This window comes from Eulemur rufifrons, chromosome 14, assembly GCF_041146395.1.
Source record: "Eulemur rufifrons isolate Redbay chromosome 14, OSU_ERuf_1, whole genome shotgun sequence".
Taxonomy (NCBI): domain Eukaryota; kingdom Metazoa; phylum Chordata; class Mammalia; order Primates; family Lemuridae; genus Eulemur; species Eulemur rufifrons.
The window spans coordinates 10,177,290-10,193,882 of record NC_090996.1 but is presented as its reverse complement, the minus strand read 5'-3'; the positions used below and the strand labels follow the sequence as shown (position 1 = coordinate 10,193,882).

Sequence of the window (16,593 nt, the reverse complement as noted above, 5' to 3'; positions counted from 1 at the left end):
GCTTGCACGTGGCCACCTTCTCTCTGTCCTCACATGGTCTTTCCTCTGTGCATGCACATCCCTGCTACCTCTTTGTGTGTCCGCCTTTTCTTATAAGGACACCAGTCAGATTGGATTAGGGCCCAGGTTAACTTCACAGCTTCAGTTTACCTTCATCACCTCCTTAAAGGCTCTGCCTCTACGGTGGCCACTTTCTGAGACACTGGGGGTTAGGGCATCAACGTGTGAGTTCGAGGGGGTGCAATTCAGCCCACGACACTTTCCATCTCAGCCCACACCTTAACTCATCCGTCTCAAGGTCACATCCACAAGGTCCATTTAATTTCATTAGGTAACATTCACTCACAGGTTTCAGGGATTAGGACGTGGACATCTTTGTCCAGACTGTTGTTCTGTCCACCACAGGGAGCAAAGGGACAAGGTGAAGAAGGGCTGAGAAGTCGCTGTGGGAAATTTGTTCCGGACTGTGTATCAGGGAAGGAAATAGTCAAGGAGGTTTCTGACCCCAGTTCAGGGTCCTGAGAGCCCACGAATTCAGGCTCAGGGGGTTAAGGGGGCAGCTGCATCCTGAAACCCAGGAGCTGGAGTATCCCAAGTCTTACACTAAGAGGCCTTTCCTTCCCAGTGTCCTGAGGAGCTGGGTGAGCCCTCTCCTGCTATGCTGGGAACAAGAGAGGACAAAGTAGCCTGAGAGATGGGCCCTGGGATTTATGTGGCTGCCCTGGGAGTGAGAGCCAGGGCCACAGCCTCCTGAAGGTGTGATTAAAGGTAAATGGGGCTGGGCGCGGTGGCTCACACCTGTAATCCTAGCACTTCGGGAGGCTGAGGCAGAGGACCCTTGAGGCCAGGAGCTCAAGACTAGCCTGAGTTGAGACTCCATCTCTACAAAAAATTAGAATAATTAGCTAGGTGTGGTGTATGTACCTGTAGTCCCAGCTCCTCGGGAGGCTGAGGCAGGAGGATCACTTCAGCCCAGGAGTTTGAGGTTGCAGTGAGCTATGATCATGCCATTGCACTCTACCCAGGGCAACAGAGCAAGACTCTGTCTCAAAAAAAAAAAATAAAATTAAAAATAAATATTTTAGCTTTGAATTTATGTTTTGGAAGTCTATCTCCATGCCTGAGAGAGTGGGACATTAAATAGCAAGCAAAAGAACACCATGACAGGTTGAGAGATCATGGAAAAAAGAAAAAAAAAATTGTTCCTGCTTTTTGAACAAAGGGGTGCTGCGTTTTGTTTTTGCACTAGGACTTGGAAACTGTGTAGCCTTACGTGGCCATCTCGGGTCCCAGGAGAAAGTACAGAGCCAGGCCCCCACCTCCTGGTGGTCTTTAGAGAACAGGGCCTTCAGTATTTCTTAGCCACTTTCCTAAGGTGACAGGACCCGCTCAGTTTCCCCCACGGAGACAGCATCCTCGCGTGCATCCCCTCTGATCCCTTCTGTCCGCCCCTTCCCTGGGGTTCAAGGGAAGGATGATGGGATGGGGGTGAGGGTGAGGAGGAAGCATGAAGGTGCTTATGAACAACCAATGTCACCAGGTGGTTTATTGACATCCAAACCCCACTCCCTTCCCACCACAGACCACCTGTTGGCCATAAGACTATGGTGGCAGCAATCTCTCCCACCAGGAGAGCTGGCGAGGTCCCAGGGCCTAGCAAACCTCTCAGAGTGGTCTGTAGCTGTGAAGGACCCTGCTCCTGAAAGGGGGAGGGGCTGTGATTCACTGAAGGGATGCTGCCCTCTGGTTAACCAACAGACTGACCGTCACTTATGGAAGGACTGCTCACCTACATTGCAGGGCCAGGGATTTGTGGATGTCTGCGCTGGGCTCTGGCCCCGAGGAGAGACGGGAAGGGCGAATGAGAAATCGGTTAGCAATGACAGGCCATTGGGCCACCTCCCTCACCCTGAGTCGCTCAGGCGGGGAGCCAAGGAGCTCCCGGCAGGGGGCACAGGGGAGGGCGGGCAGGCCTCAGAAGTTGTTATCAATGTTCCAGACGTCCCCGCTAAGCGCGTTGGCGGCGCCTTGTAGCGTCCAGGTGAGCAGGGCTAGCTGGCGCCGGAAGCGGCTCTCCTGGAAGCCCAGGCCGGGCGCCACCCCGGAAGAGGTGGCCCCAGGAGCCGCAGTACCGTTGGTGCGCAGCAGCCGCAGGTGGTCGAGTAGGGCGCCCAGCGTGTGGTCTCCACGACCCAGGAAGATGTGGCGGAACGGGGAGTCTGCTGGCGACACGTACTGGGACAGGAAGTAGAACTCCACCTGCGCCGAGAAGAGGATCAGGTTGAAGCAGGGGCTCTGCTCCAGGAGCTAAGGCCAGAGTCATCCCTGCCTCCTGCCAGCCCCTGCCAGCCGTTCCTAACAGAGCCTGGGATCTAGTACCTGCTCAATAAATACAGTTGAGCGGTTCCTTAAGCCCCGCCTCCCTTTGGCTGTCCTATCAGGAATAGCCATACTGCGACGTCACCAGTAGCTGGGTAGGATGCGTCCTCAAGCTGTGTTCTGGGTTCTAGCCTCTTTTCTCTCTCTAGAGCCCCCAAGCCTGCATCTAGGTCTCCCCAGTCTTTCTTCCTCTCCCATTCACTTCCCTATCAAAAGCTTCAAAGAGCAATCTATCGTCCTCCTGTTCCACTTCTTAATACTCCACCTTCCTACACTGGAGTCATTCTGCCACCTGCACCACCATCTATAGCCCAGAGTCAAAGGCCAATGGGACGGCCCAGTCCTAATGAAGCGCCTGATTCTTCATCGTCACCCTCTGACCCAGATGCTGTTCCCTTTTTCCTGAGATGGCCTCGCTCCTGGCCTAGTCTCCTCCTATCCTCTGCCAGCCTCTCTGGTTCCTTCCGCTCCCACCTGTGGGCAGGTTTCAAGGTCCTACCTCCCTCTGCTCTTCTCTGTACCTTCAGTCCAGTGGTCCCCAGCCCTGACTGCATATTAGAATCACTTAGGGAAGATTTTAAAAGTACCATTGTCTGGGCGCCACCCCAGCAAAATCAAAACCTCTAGGGTTGGTCTCAGATGTTCATATCTTTTTAAGGCCTCCATGGTTCACTCACAGAGCTCATCCATGCCCCTGGCTTCAACCAGGACCTCTGTGGAGACAGTTGCCAAGTCTCCTCACCCAATCATCCACTGGGATCCTGCCCTCCACCCTTCACGACCTCCCCACTGGGTCACGGGGCACCTGGACACAGCCTCACACACATGTCGGCACTAGCCTCTTGCAAAACTACGCCTTGAGCCCACACTCATGAGCACCATGGTCTTCCCCAGCTGCCAAACACTCAATATGGAGGGGAGTGAGAGTGGGGTGAGCAAAGGGTTTGGGGTAGACTGCCAGGTCCCTAATTTCAGCTCCCCCACTTACTAACTGTGTGATCTTGGGTAAGTTACTTAGCCTCTCTGAGCCGGTTTGCATACCAGTCCTAGCAACCTCACAGGGACTGGGGGAGTCCTGTGGGAGAAAGTGAAGGAAAGCCCCTAGCACGTGGTAGCCCTCTATCCTTGGCAGCTGCGATTATTATTCTCCTATTCTTCCCTCAACACCCAGTCTGTCCACTTTTCCTTCCAAATGCCTCCCATCCGTCCAGTCCCCACCTACAAGCATTTGCTGCTGCCTGCCACCTGCACCCAGAACTCAGCCTTCATTAACTTCATTCCCTCTTCAGGCCATTCCCTCGCTGGCCAAAGTCCTCCCACATCACCTTCCTGCTCAAAAACCGCCCTAATTTCTTAGATACCAAGACCCTAAAAATCCATTCATATCCTGGTGTTCAAGGCTCCCGACAGTTGATGCCTAACCAGCAATTTGGGGCTCCCCTCCCCTCTGCCTCTCCACGGGGCCTCTGTTCTGGCTCTGCTGGTCCACGCCCTGCTTCCAAGTAAAGCCAGGCCTATACAACTGCCACACCCTTATTCTGGGTCTCTCCACCCTGAAATGTCCTCTTTTCTTTGTACCAGCCCAAGTTCTGCCTGTTCTTCAAGATCCATGTCACAGTCTAAAACAGAGGTCAGCAAACTTTTTCTGCAAAAAGCCAGATAGTAAACATTGTGGTCTCTGCAGGCCGTACTTCTTCTATTGCAACTACTCAACATTGCTGCTGTAGCACAAAAGCAGCCACAGATGACATGAAAACCAATAAGCGTGGCTATGTTGCAATAAAACTTTATTTACAAAAACAAGCAGCAAGCTGAATTTGGCCCGCTGGCACTAGTTTACCAACCCCTGGTCTAGAGCTGCAAAGGTCCCTGGGTTTGGGCCAGCCCTGTGTTGCAGGCTCTGAGGTGCTGAGACCTTTCCTCTCTGGCCCTGAGCCTGAGTCATGCATCTTACACACCTGTGCCATTTATCCCGAGGCGGGGGGTGACTTTGGGAGAGGGGTGTCTGTTTGTGTTCTGACACAGCAGACCAAGATCTGTGAGTGGGGACAAACCATGCCCAGTCTCGTGTCTTACCCCAGGAACACATGTGTCTCAGTGGAGGGGACAAAGCGAAGGGGAGAATGTAAGGAGAAGGAGAGATAAGAAGGAGAGGAGGAGATCGAGGAGGAGAAGAGAATGAGAGAGACTAGGAGAAAGGAGTGAGGAAGAAAGAGTGAGAGGGACAGGTTTGTAAATAGAAAGAAGGAATACATGATGCCAAGGGAGACAGACAGGGTTCCAACCAGGAAAGAGCACGGAGGAGAAAGAGCACGAACCTCCAAGGGCAGACATGTTCTCTCTGAAAACCATGAGTGCAAGTTCACACGTGACTCAGTATGTACACTGTGGGTTCTCTGCTCACCCCGCACTCACGGAGGACCATCCTGCTTATGATTTTGCCCTATAGACTTTTTCCCACGCCCATTGTCCCTACCCACACATTTCCAGAGATCAAAGCATTGAGAGGTTGAGTTCTTGGGGTAAGGAAATGGAAGGAAGAGGAAGAGGAGGGGTTGGAACTGGGGGGGGGGGGGAGGTAGGCTGCAAAGTATTCAAAGCTAAGCAGGAGGCAGAGGGAATAAGACCTCGTTTAACTTTCACAGGATACCTCCTCCAGGCAGCCTTTCTGGATTTCACCCATTTCATTACCAGAAGGAAAAGAGCTCTCCACACTGAATTTCTTTAGCCTTTTGGATCTCCCAGGCCGTAATCTTATGCCTCTTGTACTGTGGACCACTGAGGACATGCTTTTTCTCTCCAGAGGTGTGGGGGAGGCAGTGGCAGCTGTGGGACCGGAGTCACGGGGTCCGTCCCAGTTCTGCCAGGCGTTGGCAGACGACAGTAGCCAAGGGGCGCTCCCCCCCCCCCCACCGTCCACTTCATCACTTTGCAGGGCCTGCCTCAAGGACCGCTGTGAGCACTGCGTGTCCCGGACTGGCAGCGCCCCGAGGACAGGGCCTGGTCAGGGGAAGCAAGGCGGCGGGACGGAAAGGCAAGCACCCGCGGCGCCCCGGCTGGGGCGGGGCCTCACCCGCATGATGCGCACGTTGTACATGCGCATCAGCCGCTCGTCGCCGGGCTCCGAGCTGTAGATCTCCTGCCGCAGCTTCTCCGCCGCCCGGAAGAAGTCCCCGCGCGCGGAGTACACCCACTGCAGAGTCAGCCCGCGGGCCTGAGGGCGGAGGTGCGGGCTGGGGCCGGCGGCAGGGCCGGGACCCCAGCCTAGGATGGGTCAAAGTGCTAGGGGACCGGGCTGGGACTCTGGGCCTGGCAAGGGGTCCAGTGTGCTGGGGGCGGAATGAGCGGGGAGAAGATCCTGCAGCTGTGCAGATGGGGGAGGCACGTCCCGGGGGCTGGGGAGGGTGCCAGCTGCGTCCCAGGGGCTTAAAAGACTGGAGGCAGGAGGAACAGGGCCAGGTTGCCAGAGGGGACCTAGACCCCAGGGATTGCAGGGAGAAGGGGCCAGACCCCCTGGCCTGGGCTACACTCTAAGGGGATATAGAGCCCCCCGCCCCCGGGGCTGGGAGCGGGGCTGGCCTCTTGGACCTTGAGGTCCCCAGAGTACTCGTTGAGGCTGCCGATGTGCCTGAGGACCACGTCCCCGTAGCGGCCGAAGTCGAGGGGCAGCAAGTGATCGTGGCTGAGCCGGATGAGGAGTTGCCCAGCGAGCTGAGCCACAGCCTGGGCCACGGCGGGCAGCCGGCCTCGCAGCATCTTGTGCAGGTTCTCATAAGTGTCCTCCTTGGTGTGCAGGAACGGGTACGCCTGGTCATCCTGCAGGGACAGCACGGGACTGGGGCAGTGGCAGGCAGGTTGGGGGCCTGGCACTCTGTCTGCGGCAGGGTAAAGAAGTCTCACCTCCATGAAGGAGAACTCAACGGCAGGGACCCCCACACAGGCCGTGAAGGAGTAGGCGCTGCTGTCCATGGCCAGGGGCCGGATCCTGGGGGTAGGTGGGTGGGAGGGCTCTGTGGGCTCAGGCTGCCCCACACCCACCCAGGTCCCCCATGGCCCAGACTTACACCTCAGCATCCCAGCTGGGATTGGTGAACACCACCTGCTCATAGATCGTCTGCCCGCTGTGGTTGGGAGAGTCCACCTGGGGGCAGGTGGAGGAAGGGGTCACGCCCCACCCCCACCAGCTGCCCCCCATCCCGTTCCTGGTGGGGCTCTTGCCTGCTTCAGGATGTTCTCAATGAGGCTGATCAGAAGGGGGCTGGTCTTGGCCTGGAACTTGTCATCCCCTGGAGAGAGGGGAAAGGGGGATGCCAGGCTCAGGGCTTAGCCCCAGGGCCGGGGGTGGATCCTGAGGAGTCCAAGGGGTGGCATTGCCCCGGCTCACCCAGCACTGCGTTGTCCAGGCTCACATAGGCCACAGCTTTGAGGTGCAGCACGCTGAGGTAGCCCTGTGGGTGGGTGAAGACTGTGGAGAACGGACCCCCCGCCTCTCCCCGCTGCCTGACCACCTGCCCAGGACCCCACGTCACCTCCAGCCACTCCGTGGAGCCCACACTCCCAAAGTCGCCTCCATCCCAGCTGATGAAGAGAAGACTCCTGCGGGGCCGGAAGCCTGGGGAGAAGGGGAGGGAGTGTGGGCTCCCTCTTTATCCTCTGTCCTGGTACCCGCGGGGTCACTCCTTCCATCAAACCCCCATCCCCTCCTGTCTCGCCCAGGGTCCGCCCTGACTCGACTGTAACAGTGATGGAGACGGCTTTGCAGGTAGAATCTCCTGCTTAATCTGCGAGCTGTGGACTATTAGTACTTTCAGTTTTAGATGAGGAAATAGAGGTGACTTGCCCGGGGCCCCACAGCCAGGATGTGGAGGAGCCAGGTTTGGAGCCCAGGTCCAAGTGACTGCCTCTCTGCCCCAGTCCTGACTCGGGCCACGGCCCCAGCTCTGCCCGGCGCAGGCCATGACCTTACCGTTGCTCACCATGGAGGAAAAGGTCCGCAGCAGCTCCAGCAGTATGGCAGTCCCCACGGCAGACTTGGCTGCCCCTGGGCCCCACGCATCCCTCTGGGCCCCGATGACAACATAGTGATCTGGGGAGATGTTTGGGGCCCAGCTTTTACACTGGCAGCACCCACAGTCTTCCCCTGCACCCTGGGAGGGCGACTGCTCCCAGGCTCAGCCTCCCTGCCCCAGCCCCTCGCATCTCAGCAATCCAGCCCTGCAACCCCTGCTGTCCCTAGAGACAGTGCCCCTTCTCCCCTTGTCCCTCCCAGGATAGCCCGCTCCTTCAGCAGGGTGCCTGGGGTCACTCTGGACTTCATTCCCTCTCTGGTCCGTCATGTCCCCACTGGTCACCAGGTCCTGATAGGTTTTCCCCTTAAATCTCTCCCCAGCCCTTCTCCCACCTGCGACTCACCACCACCATCCTCACCTGAGCCTACCGCAGGCTTCCCTGCACTTGTCCCCTGGTCCTGATCTGAGGGCTTATCGGGAACACACTGTTCCCAACGTGCTTTCATGCCCTGCTCTCCAGCTGGGAACTCACGCTGTGCAACACTGCACATTCCAGCCCTGGACAGGCCGGAACGGGAGGTCTCCTCGCCATCACCCCATCGGTCCCCACTCAGCCTCCCTCCTCTGGTCTCCCTCCTGCCCCCTCTCTGGCCACAGTTTGTGAGCAGAGGCTCTCCCCGCACAAGCTGTGGGTGACACTGGGCAGCGAGCGTACCTGGCTCTGAGAGGCCTTCGATGCAGCCGAAGATGTTGCTGATGGGGGTGGAGGCCCTGTGGTTGTTGACCCCTAGCTGCAGGCCTGGCCCCGGGCCCAGGCGATAAGGGGAGCCTGAGAGGCGTCCCTGCCATTCCTGGGGGGCCACAGGGCCATTGAGTTTCCTGAAGCAGAGCAAGGCAGAAAGGGTTAGAAGTGGCAGACAGGCCCAGGCCACAGAAGAACCCAAAGCACCCTCTGGCTCCAGATCTCTGCCTCTGGACCCTGCCTGGGGGCGCACTGCAGCCAGGGCTGCCCTGTACCATTGTGCAGGTTGTGTCCTGCTCCAGGGTACCCAGGAACTCTGAACAGTGAGCCCTGGCAGGAGGTTGTGCCCGCACAGAAGGGTTGCCTTTTTCTAGTTCACCCTCCCTCTGCCTCCTCCTCCGCCCTGGTCCCCACATTGCCCTCACCTCAGCAGGCGGGAGGCAATGTCTGCACTGATGGGCTGGGCTGGGATGCTGGGGAGGCCAGAGGATTCAACTGGAGGGAACTGGGTTTGATTGAAGGAAGGAAAGCCAGGCGTGTAGGGGTCCCCAGTTCCCAGGTGCACCTGTGGGGAAAGGGGTGCCCACCGTGAAGCTCTGGGCTGGGCTTGGGCCCCCAGGGAAGGCACTGCTGGCTTCCCCCGACTCACATGTCCATACACAGCCTGATGGCTGGACAGGCCTGGCTTGTGTGGGCCCTGATAGAAGTCTTCCGGGTCGGGGTATATGAGCACTCCTCGGGCCCCAAAGTCCTGGGCACTGGCCACCTGGGGGAGAGAGGTGAATACAGGACTCCTTCTCCCAGGAGAAAATGACTTGTAAGGGCAGGAGAGGTCAGGAAAAGTGAAATGGCAAGGCTTTTGATCGGACTGTCCATCCCACAGAGAGGCTGTGCCAGAGCCCCACCCTAGGCAGGGCCTTGGCAGCCCTCAAACCCCACCCTGCCGCACTGTCCCCCGTGTTCCTGTTCGCTACCCCATCTGATTTCCCCAACCTCCTGATTTTGTTCCCGGCCAACATTTTCTTACCACCCAGTTGGTTCTTCCCTTTCTCCTTCTGACAGCCCCCCAGATGTTTCCCATTGGCAGTCCGACCCTCCGGTTCCCCAGCCCGCGCCATCCCGGCTCCAGGGACCCTCACCTTCTGGGCAAAGCTGGTCACCCCCACGCGCACCAGCAGGAGACGGCCCGCTGGCTCCACGCCCCTGGCCCGCAGGTCCTGCAGGTCCTCGGGCCGCCCGTAGTGGGCGTACACCAGTTCTCCCTGGGGACGCAGGGGACAGTGAGGCGCGTCCCGGGACCGGGGAAGGACCCGCGCAGCCCTCCATCCTGGGCACGGAGGGGTGGGGGAGGCGCTCACCGTGGCGTTTCCGATGGCGCTGTAGGGACAGTAGACGTCGGGGTCCTCCAGTGGCAGCTGCTCCCCTGCCTTCCCGGCCGCATCGACCCAGTGCAGCGTGTTGGGGTGAGCCCTGCGGAGGAGCGGTGGTGAGCGCACCCCCCGCCCCGCCCCCGCCGCGCGCCCCCCGCCGCCCACGCACTCACGGGTCCGGGAACTGCAGCCCCACGTAGTGCGTGTCTGCCCACACGTGGTCCAGCTTCTGGCGGGAGAACGCCGCGTGGATGTCCTGAGTCAGGGCGGCCATCCCGGCCGAGCCGGCCACCCGTTCCCGGAGACTGGTTTGCCTGAGCGGGGAGAGGTGGGATTGGGGCCCGGGAGGGGAGAGGAACTGGGGCTTCTGGGCGCGCGGAGGGGAGGGAGGGAGGAAGGATGCTAGAGACGTGGGGTCGCCCCAGGGCAGGGGTGGGGAGGGGCTCCTAAAAGTTTAGGGAAAAGCTCTCCCTGCCGATCGTCTCTCCCATCACCGCCAGGGCAGCGCCCCAGGGTCCCCAGCACCTCCTGGGGCTTAAAACCTTAGCTTCCCACAGCTTGGGGGCCTGTCCACCATCCCTTAGGTTCTTCCTAGCTCAGGCCAAACTCACCCATCCGTTTACTTCCCCTTATGAACAGGCACGCGCGCGCGCTCGCTCTCTCTCTCTCTCTCTCTCTCCCTGTGTGTGTGTGTGTGTGTGTGTCTCTCTTTGTGCTTTGGCCCAGGCATGAAAACACTTTTCTTCCAAAGGGCCAACTGGGCAGAGGCAGCAGATCCTCCATCTCCCCCAAACCCCACCCGGGCATGGAGACATTTTACGCCGCAGTTCCCGGTAAAATCATGGGATCACTTGTCTCATTGGAGACCTCACCCTGTCTTCTTCGATAGTCACCATCCACCAGAGGGTTGTCACCTGAATTCTCCCTGTTCTTCCATCTCACCTCTTTCTATGGGCTGTCCCCATATGGCTTCCCTGTCACCTGGCTCCACTTGTGCCCTTTCCATGGCAAGCAAACTTCCCTCCCCAGTCATGCTTACGGAAGACCCCTTCTACGTCTTGCCTTGGCCAAAACCTGGCTCTCCTGGAGAGACCAAGTCTCCTGTGGGACTCTTCAGAGAGGGCGGCTCAGGCTGTCATCCCCCTGACCCGAGAGTGGAGGTGAGCTCCTGGCTCTGTTTTTCCAATTTCTGACCTTTTTTTTTTTTTTTCTTTTGGCTAAAGGCTACAGTGCAATGGCATCCTCATAGCTCACTGCAACCTCAAATTCCTGGGCACAAGTGAGCCTCCTGCCTCAGCCTCTGGAGTAGCTGGGACTACAGATGTGCACCACCAGGCTAATTTTTTCTATTTTTAGGAGAGACGAGTCTTGCTGTGCTCAGGCTGGTCTTGAACTCCTGAGCTCAAGCGATCCTCCTGCCTCGGCCTCCCAGAGTGCTAGGATTACAGCGTGAACCACCATGCCCAGCCTCTGACCATTTCTTCTCAGGGTAAACTCTCTTCCCCTGAAGCTCAATCTACCTGGCTCTCCCACCCCCTCTCCCTCCTCACTGTTGTTACCATCTAACCAGTCGGTCACTTGTCCATTCTCACTGAGCTCCCAGGAGCTCAGTGTTTGTTTGAAATTGCACCCGATCAGTGGTGATGCACACTGTGACGTCCTGTGCAGCAAAGGAACAATCAACTAGATGTACACACAATGTAGATAGATCTTTAACACACTACACTAAGTTTCAAAAATTATCTAAATTAAAAACACACACTAAAGACAGCTATAGCTGAATAATGGGTCTTGGAGCCATATTTTTTACTTCTTTATATTTTTCCATGTTGCTTAAATTTAAAAATATTGAACGTATATCATGTTACAGAAACATTACTGTTTTTAAAAAACCTACATATACATGTAAAACCGCATTACATATATGTCAAAACCATATGTGTATTTAAAGGAACACATCAAACACACTAGACAAGGGGCTTATGGGGGAGGGGAGTGGAGGGGGCACTTAGAGATGTGGCAGGGAAAATAGGAAGGTCCTTTTGCAGCCCAGTGAGGACACTGCACTATGGGGTCAGAAGTATGACCAACTCTGTTCTTTGCACTTGACCTTTAAAAAAATCCCCTCTACCAGCTAATCATACTCTTTTGTTTGAACCTCTTCACTTCTCTCTCTTTCCTCTTAGAATGAAATCCAAAGGAGCTAAAGTAGCTTAAGTCCCTTTAGGGCCTGCGCGCTCTATGTCCACCTCACCAGCCACACGGGCTGTCTTTCACTTCCTCCAGTAGGCCACCACCTTCCCACTTAGACCCTCCACACGTGCTGTCCTCTGGCCTGAAATGCCTTTCCACCATCTCTTTGCCTGGCAAACTACTCGTCTCTCAGATCTTGGCTTGTCAGTTCCTCAAGGAAGCCTTCCCTGACCCCCAGTCTAAATCAGGTCTCCTGGTTATAGTCATTTTTCACATCCTTGACTTGTCTTTCAAAGCAGTGATCTCAGTAGTAATTATGTAGTCATTCATGTGATCATTGATTTAGTATTCATTTCCTCCAGTGGATTGTAAGCTACATGAGAGCAAGGTCAGACTGTTTTGGTCTCTGCTCTGTCACCACCATCTGCTTACCTTAGTACCTGCCACTTAGTAGGTGCTCAAGAATATTTGTTGGATAAATGAATGAATGACCTCATTAATGTCACTTCCAATCCAGCCACCTACTTCCCTGCATCTTGTGGTTCCCTAGAACTCCATGCCTGGAATCTTTATCTACTGAGGATTTACTGACCGCCTGCTAAGTGCCAGGCACTGTAGTGGTAGGTACTGAAGACTCCAAGATAAATAGGACACAGTTTATCAGATAAATCTTCAAGTTTCCAGAATCCCACTCTCTGAGGAGACCTCGTGAGGTTCCAACTCACCATCTTGCCCTCACTGTACCTCTTCTTCACCCCTTGAACACTCCAGAGGTCCAATCTCTAAGTCTTTATTTTATTTTTTAATTAGTTAATTAATTTATTATTTTTAGAGATGTGGGTCTCTCTGTACTGTCCAGGCTGGATTGCAGTGGCTGTTCACAGGCACTGTCATAGCTCACTGCAGCCTTGAACTCCTGGGCTCAAGTGACCCTCCTGCCTCAGCCTGGCAAGTAGCTGGGACTACAGGCACGTGCCACTGCACCTGGCCCAATCTCCAAGTCTATCAGTTCCACCCTGGCTTTTCTTCCCTCCACATCCACCTAGAGTCAGGCTTCAGTTCATTGCTGTCTCCCCTGACTGGTCCCCTCTTGCCTTCCTCCCCAAAGATGGCACCCACAGTGCTGCACCCCACCCTTGGACCTATCAAACCATCCACCTGCTCAGCCTGCACCCAGACCACCAAGTGCTGCTCAAGAATATAAAAATACCCTGAACATTTTTGATTCCACAGATTTCAGGTCTTTTAGCAGGTGGCCCCAGCAGTGTATCAAAATAGTTATAACACACCTTTTTTTTTTTTTTGAGACAGAGTCTCACTCTGTTGCCCAGGCTAGAGTGAGTGCCGTGGCGTCAGCCTAGCTCACAGCAACCTCAAACTCCTGAGCTCAAGCAATTCTTCTGTCTCAGCCTCCCGAGTAGCTGGGACTACAGGCATGCACCACCATGCCCGGCTAATTTTTTTTTCTATATATATTTTTAGCTGTCCATATAATTTCTTTCTATTTTTAGTAGAGATGGGGTCTCGCTCTTGCTCAGGCTGGTCTCGAACTCCTGAGCTCAAACGATCCGCCCACCTCGGCCTCCCAGAGTGCTAGGATTACAGGCGTGAGCCACCGCGCCCGGCCTTACACACCTTGATCAAGTTTAGCTTTGAGCTCATGAAGATAAGGAGATCTATTCATACAAATTCCTGTGTAACATTAAAGACCACCATCTCAGTACATTCTAGAAAAAATATCTGAAAAAAATCTCTATTCTTCCTTTCCTGATCAAAAAAAAAAAAAAAAAAAAAAGAAACCCGAAAAACAAAATACCAAAAACAACTCACCAAGCTAGGAATAACTAGAAAGGAACTTCCTTAATTCAACCTTTAAAAGCTGTCTGGAGTCTGCAGCAAAGTTCATACTCAATGACAAAGTATTATAAAAAACACTCCTATTAAAGTCAGGAAACAGGCAAGGATATCTACTGTCACTGTTACCTAAATTCCGTCCTCTCAAATGCAGAAAGAAATGAAAAAAACATAAAAGGTATGAGCATTGGAAAAGAAAATGTGCATCTGGTACTATCTGCAACTTAGCTGATTATCTACTTAGAAAACCCAGGAGACACTGAAAAAGAACTCCTGGCCCGAAAGAGGGCTATGGGCGGACCTATCTTCTGGACCTGTCTGGGCAGCTTCTTTCCAGTAGGGGAAGGTGACCGCAGCAAGATGAAGGACACAGGCCAGCGTGTGTCTGGCATCCCCTGTGATGGAGATTGGGGGCTGTGCTCACAAATGTGTGTACTTGCTTGTTTTTACAATACCCTAGAATTCCCAGAGCCCCCCAGAGCTCCCTGCTGCCACAAGTCTAAATCCAGGGTGCAGCATTCAAGACTTTTGTGGGTCTGTCCTGAGTCATGTTGGCTGCCAGACCCCTCTGTTTTTAGCCAGCTCCCTCATCTCCCAAATACACCACCCCCAGAGCCTGAGCCCCCTGGAATCTCGGTTCCAGATGCCTGCCATCCTTCGCAGGGCCCCCAAACAGGGAAGACAGGGAGGCAAGTGGAAGGACTCAAGAGGGGGACCCAGACGCCAGCATCCTGGGTGAGGAGGAAGGGAGGCCCAGTCTGGGCGGATGAGGGGAGGGCACTTGGGGCTGGGAGGGGCGCAGGCCAATCCCTACCTGATGGCGTCCTCCAGGTGCCCCTCCCCCAAGAGCCGCAGGAACATGGCCTGGAGGTCGCTCCAGTACAATGTGCCCTGTTGGGAGCCTGGGCCAGGCTCATAGTTGACATCCTCGCTGACCACCAATAAGGAGTCCCCGCATGCCTGGCAGGACCCTCGGAAGGCCACGTATCCCAGAAGGAAGGCTGGTGGGTGGCAAGATGGGGTTCTCCTTGTGCCCTCCTCTGGGCCCCAGAAATTTCCCCCAGCCCAAGCCCTTCACTGCGGGGCAGGGGATGACTCACCCCCAGTGAAGATCAGCAGGGCCGTCAGGACCAGGTAGGGGGCAGCCCTTCGTCCTGCTGCTGCCCAGGGTATGAGGTTTTGCCGCCCCGGTCTAGAGCCCAAGGGCTCGGGGCCCCTCAGCTCCATGGGGCAGAAGTGGGCCAGTGGCTCGGCCCCCTCCTCACCGTCTTCCTCTTCCTCCTCCAGGCGCCCCTGCTGGGGGCCTTCCACACGCTTGTAGATGTTCTGAGAGGATCGTGGGGACAGCTGTTGCTATAGAGGGTAGGGTGGACATGAGATTGGGGGAAGGGGCCTGGAGGATGGGGAGGAATCTGGCAATAATGGGGCAGTGACTTTGGGGTGCCACATGAGCACAGGGTGGGGTGGGGAGGGGCAGAGAGGCAGCTAGAAGGGAGGGACAGAGGCGAGGAGAAGGGAGGCCAGGAGGGGCCAGCCTGAGGGGCTGGGAGGGGGCTGAGGGACCTGGAGAGAAGTCCTAAGGTGTCCCCCCAACCCCACCAGTCTTACCGCTCTCTGGAGTAGACCCCAAAGCCGATCCATGGTCGTGCCCCTTCCTGAACCCTGCGGGCTGTCCCCCCCACCCCCAGTGATAAACCGTTTGTGGGAACCCCAGGAGGGCCCCTTATCAGTCCTGGCAGGCAGCCTGAGCCCAAGCTGCTCCCCCACTAAGGGTGGGGGCACAGGCCTGGCCTCAGTCCAACCTTCCAGACGTGGCCCCCCCGCCCAGGCCAGAGCACAAGGGACTGTGCCCTCCCCTGCCAATCCCTCCACAGCCCCACTCCTGCCCCTTCCCTGCAAAACAATCAATTTTTTGACCCTGGGGCAGACTTTGGCCTCTAGTTCCCGTCAGGGGTGGGGGAGGGGGCCTGTTGGTGGGGGAGGGTGGAGATATGGATGCCCCCTCCCCTCTCCTGCTTCCACTCCTCCCTGTGTCCTTGGGGACCCTTCCTAAGCCCCCCACACTTGGGGGTTCACCATGGACATCTGCCCCCTCCTCTTCTGGCTGCAGGTCCCAGTACCCAGCCCTGTAACACACTGGCTGTCCTCCCTGCCCTAATGCCTGCCCCAGTGGGATCCTAAGCTGGAGGCACCACAGCGGTGTGACTTGGGGGTTTGGTCTGGCCATGTGGATGTCTGTCTGTGAAATCAGGCAGAAAGGCAGGTCTCAGACCCGCACTGGCTACTGGGGAGGGACGGGCATGGGTGGGAGCACATGGCCAGGCAGGACCAGAGATTGTCCAGGATGGGGGTCGTGGGGTCAGGGATCTGTGGGTCAGGGTCAGAGTGGGGGAGGTGGAAAGAGTCCTCCTGGTCAAGGCGTGGGTCCTCCCAGAACACCAACACCTCTTTGGTCATCAAAGGACTTGGATCACATGGGTTTCTACCTCTTTTGGGGCTGGGACCCTCTAAGGGTCTAATGAAAAGCTAGGTAACCTCACCCCAGAAACACATCACAGGCACAAACCCCTAAGTTTTACCTACAGTTTCAGGCGAGGTGCACAGGACCCCAAGCCCCACCTAGGACCCCAGGACAAATTCTGAATAGGAGGGCTCAGGGGTTCCTCCAATCCCCCTTAGGTGGCAAGATGGGGATTTCTCAGGGTCTCCCCTGGCAAACCTCAGCTTCTACCCAGGACCAGAGAGAATGTGTGAGAGGCCTGGGCACAGTAGTGCCCCAGTCCCTGCCCCATGCCTGTCACCGCCAAGAGCCCCAGGGAGGAAGGCAGCCGGGGCTCACCTGAGCTGCAGGTCCTAGGGAGCTCAGGCACTGATCCTCTGAGACGGGAGGCTGGTGCTCAGGCCCCGCCCACACAACGCCACGCCCTCCATGCCACGCCCATATCTTGCTCGGTCCCGCCCAGTCCACCGCGTGACCCTCCCTCCCGCGGCCTTTCCCGCCCCAGCTTGGCTCTCCGTCCGGTCTTCCCTGCGTGGTCCCCCCCGG

The 16,593-nt window shown here is 56.4% G+C and overlaps 1 protein-coding gene and 1 long non-coding RNA gene across 3 annotated transcripts; both read right to left on the bottom strand.

Moving 5' to 3' along the window:
• Positions 1–1,514: 1,514 nt before the first annotated feature.
• Positions 1,515–16,448, bottom strand: TFR2 (transferrin receptor 2). 2 transcript variants are annotated; one of them, XM_069486432.1, is made up of 19 exons: positions 16,387–16,448; positions 15,156–15,216; positions 14,648–14,900; positions 14,362–14,548; positions 9,674–9,814; positions 9,489–9,600; positions 9,270–9,392; positions 8,780–8,896; positions 8,556–8,695; positions 8,104–8,267; positions 7,346–7,465; positions 6,909–6,991; positions 6,764–6,827; positions 6,598–6,665; positions 6,444–6,520; positions 6,280–6,364; positions 5,968–6,195; positions 5,453–5,593; positions 1,515–2,259 (listed from the first exon to the last, which is right to left on the bottom strand). In XM_069486432.1, the coding sequence occupies exons 2-19, from the start codon at positions 15,186–15,188 to the stop codon at positions 1,975–1,977; spliced, it is 2,421 nt and encodes an 806-aa protein (XP_069342533.1). In that variant the 5' UTR covers positions 15,189–15,216; positions 16,387–16,448; the 3' UTR covers positions 1,515–1,974. The 2 variants fall into 2 exon arrangements, with proteins under 2 accessions (XP_069342533.1, XP_069342532.1); XM_069486431.1 differs by lacking the exon at positions 16,387–16,448 and having other exon boundaries at positions 15,156–15,392.
• On the bottom strand, positions 12,271–13,474 carry LOC138394459 (uncharacterized). The gene is made up of 2 exons (XR_011235308.1): positions 13,329–13,474; positions 12,271–12,982 (listed from the first exon to the last, which is right to left on the bottom strand). It is a non-coding gene; the product is annotated as an uncharacterized lncRNA (long non-coding RNA).
• Positions 16,449–16,593: the final 145 nt, after the last annotated feature.

What these genes read in the sequence shown, in the direction of transcription:
- TFR2 (XM_069486432.1), bottom strand. Translation starts at nt 15,188, where the DNA reads ATGGATCGGCTTTGGGGTCTACTCCAGAGAGCG. An exon ending in CCTGCTGATCTTCACTGGGG is followed by an intron (nt 14,549 to 14,647) that starts GTGAGTCATCCC and finishes GCCACCCACCAG; the next exon opens with CCTTCCTTCTGGGATACGTG. An exon ending in CCCAGCTGGGATGCTGAGGT is followed by an intron (nt 6,365 to 6,443) that starts GTAAGTCTGGGC and finishes ACCTACCCCCAG; the next exon opens with GATCCGGCCCCTGGCCATGG.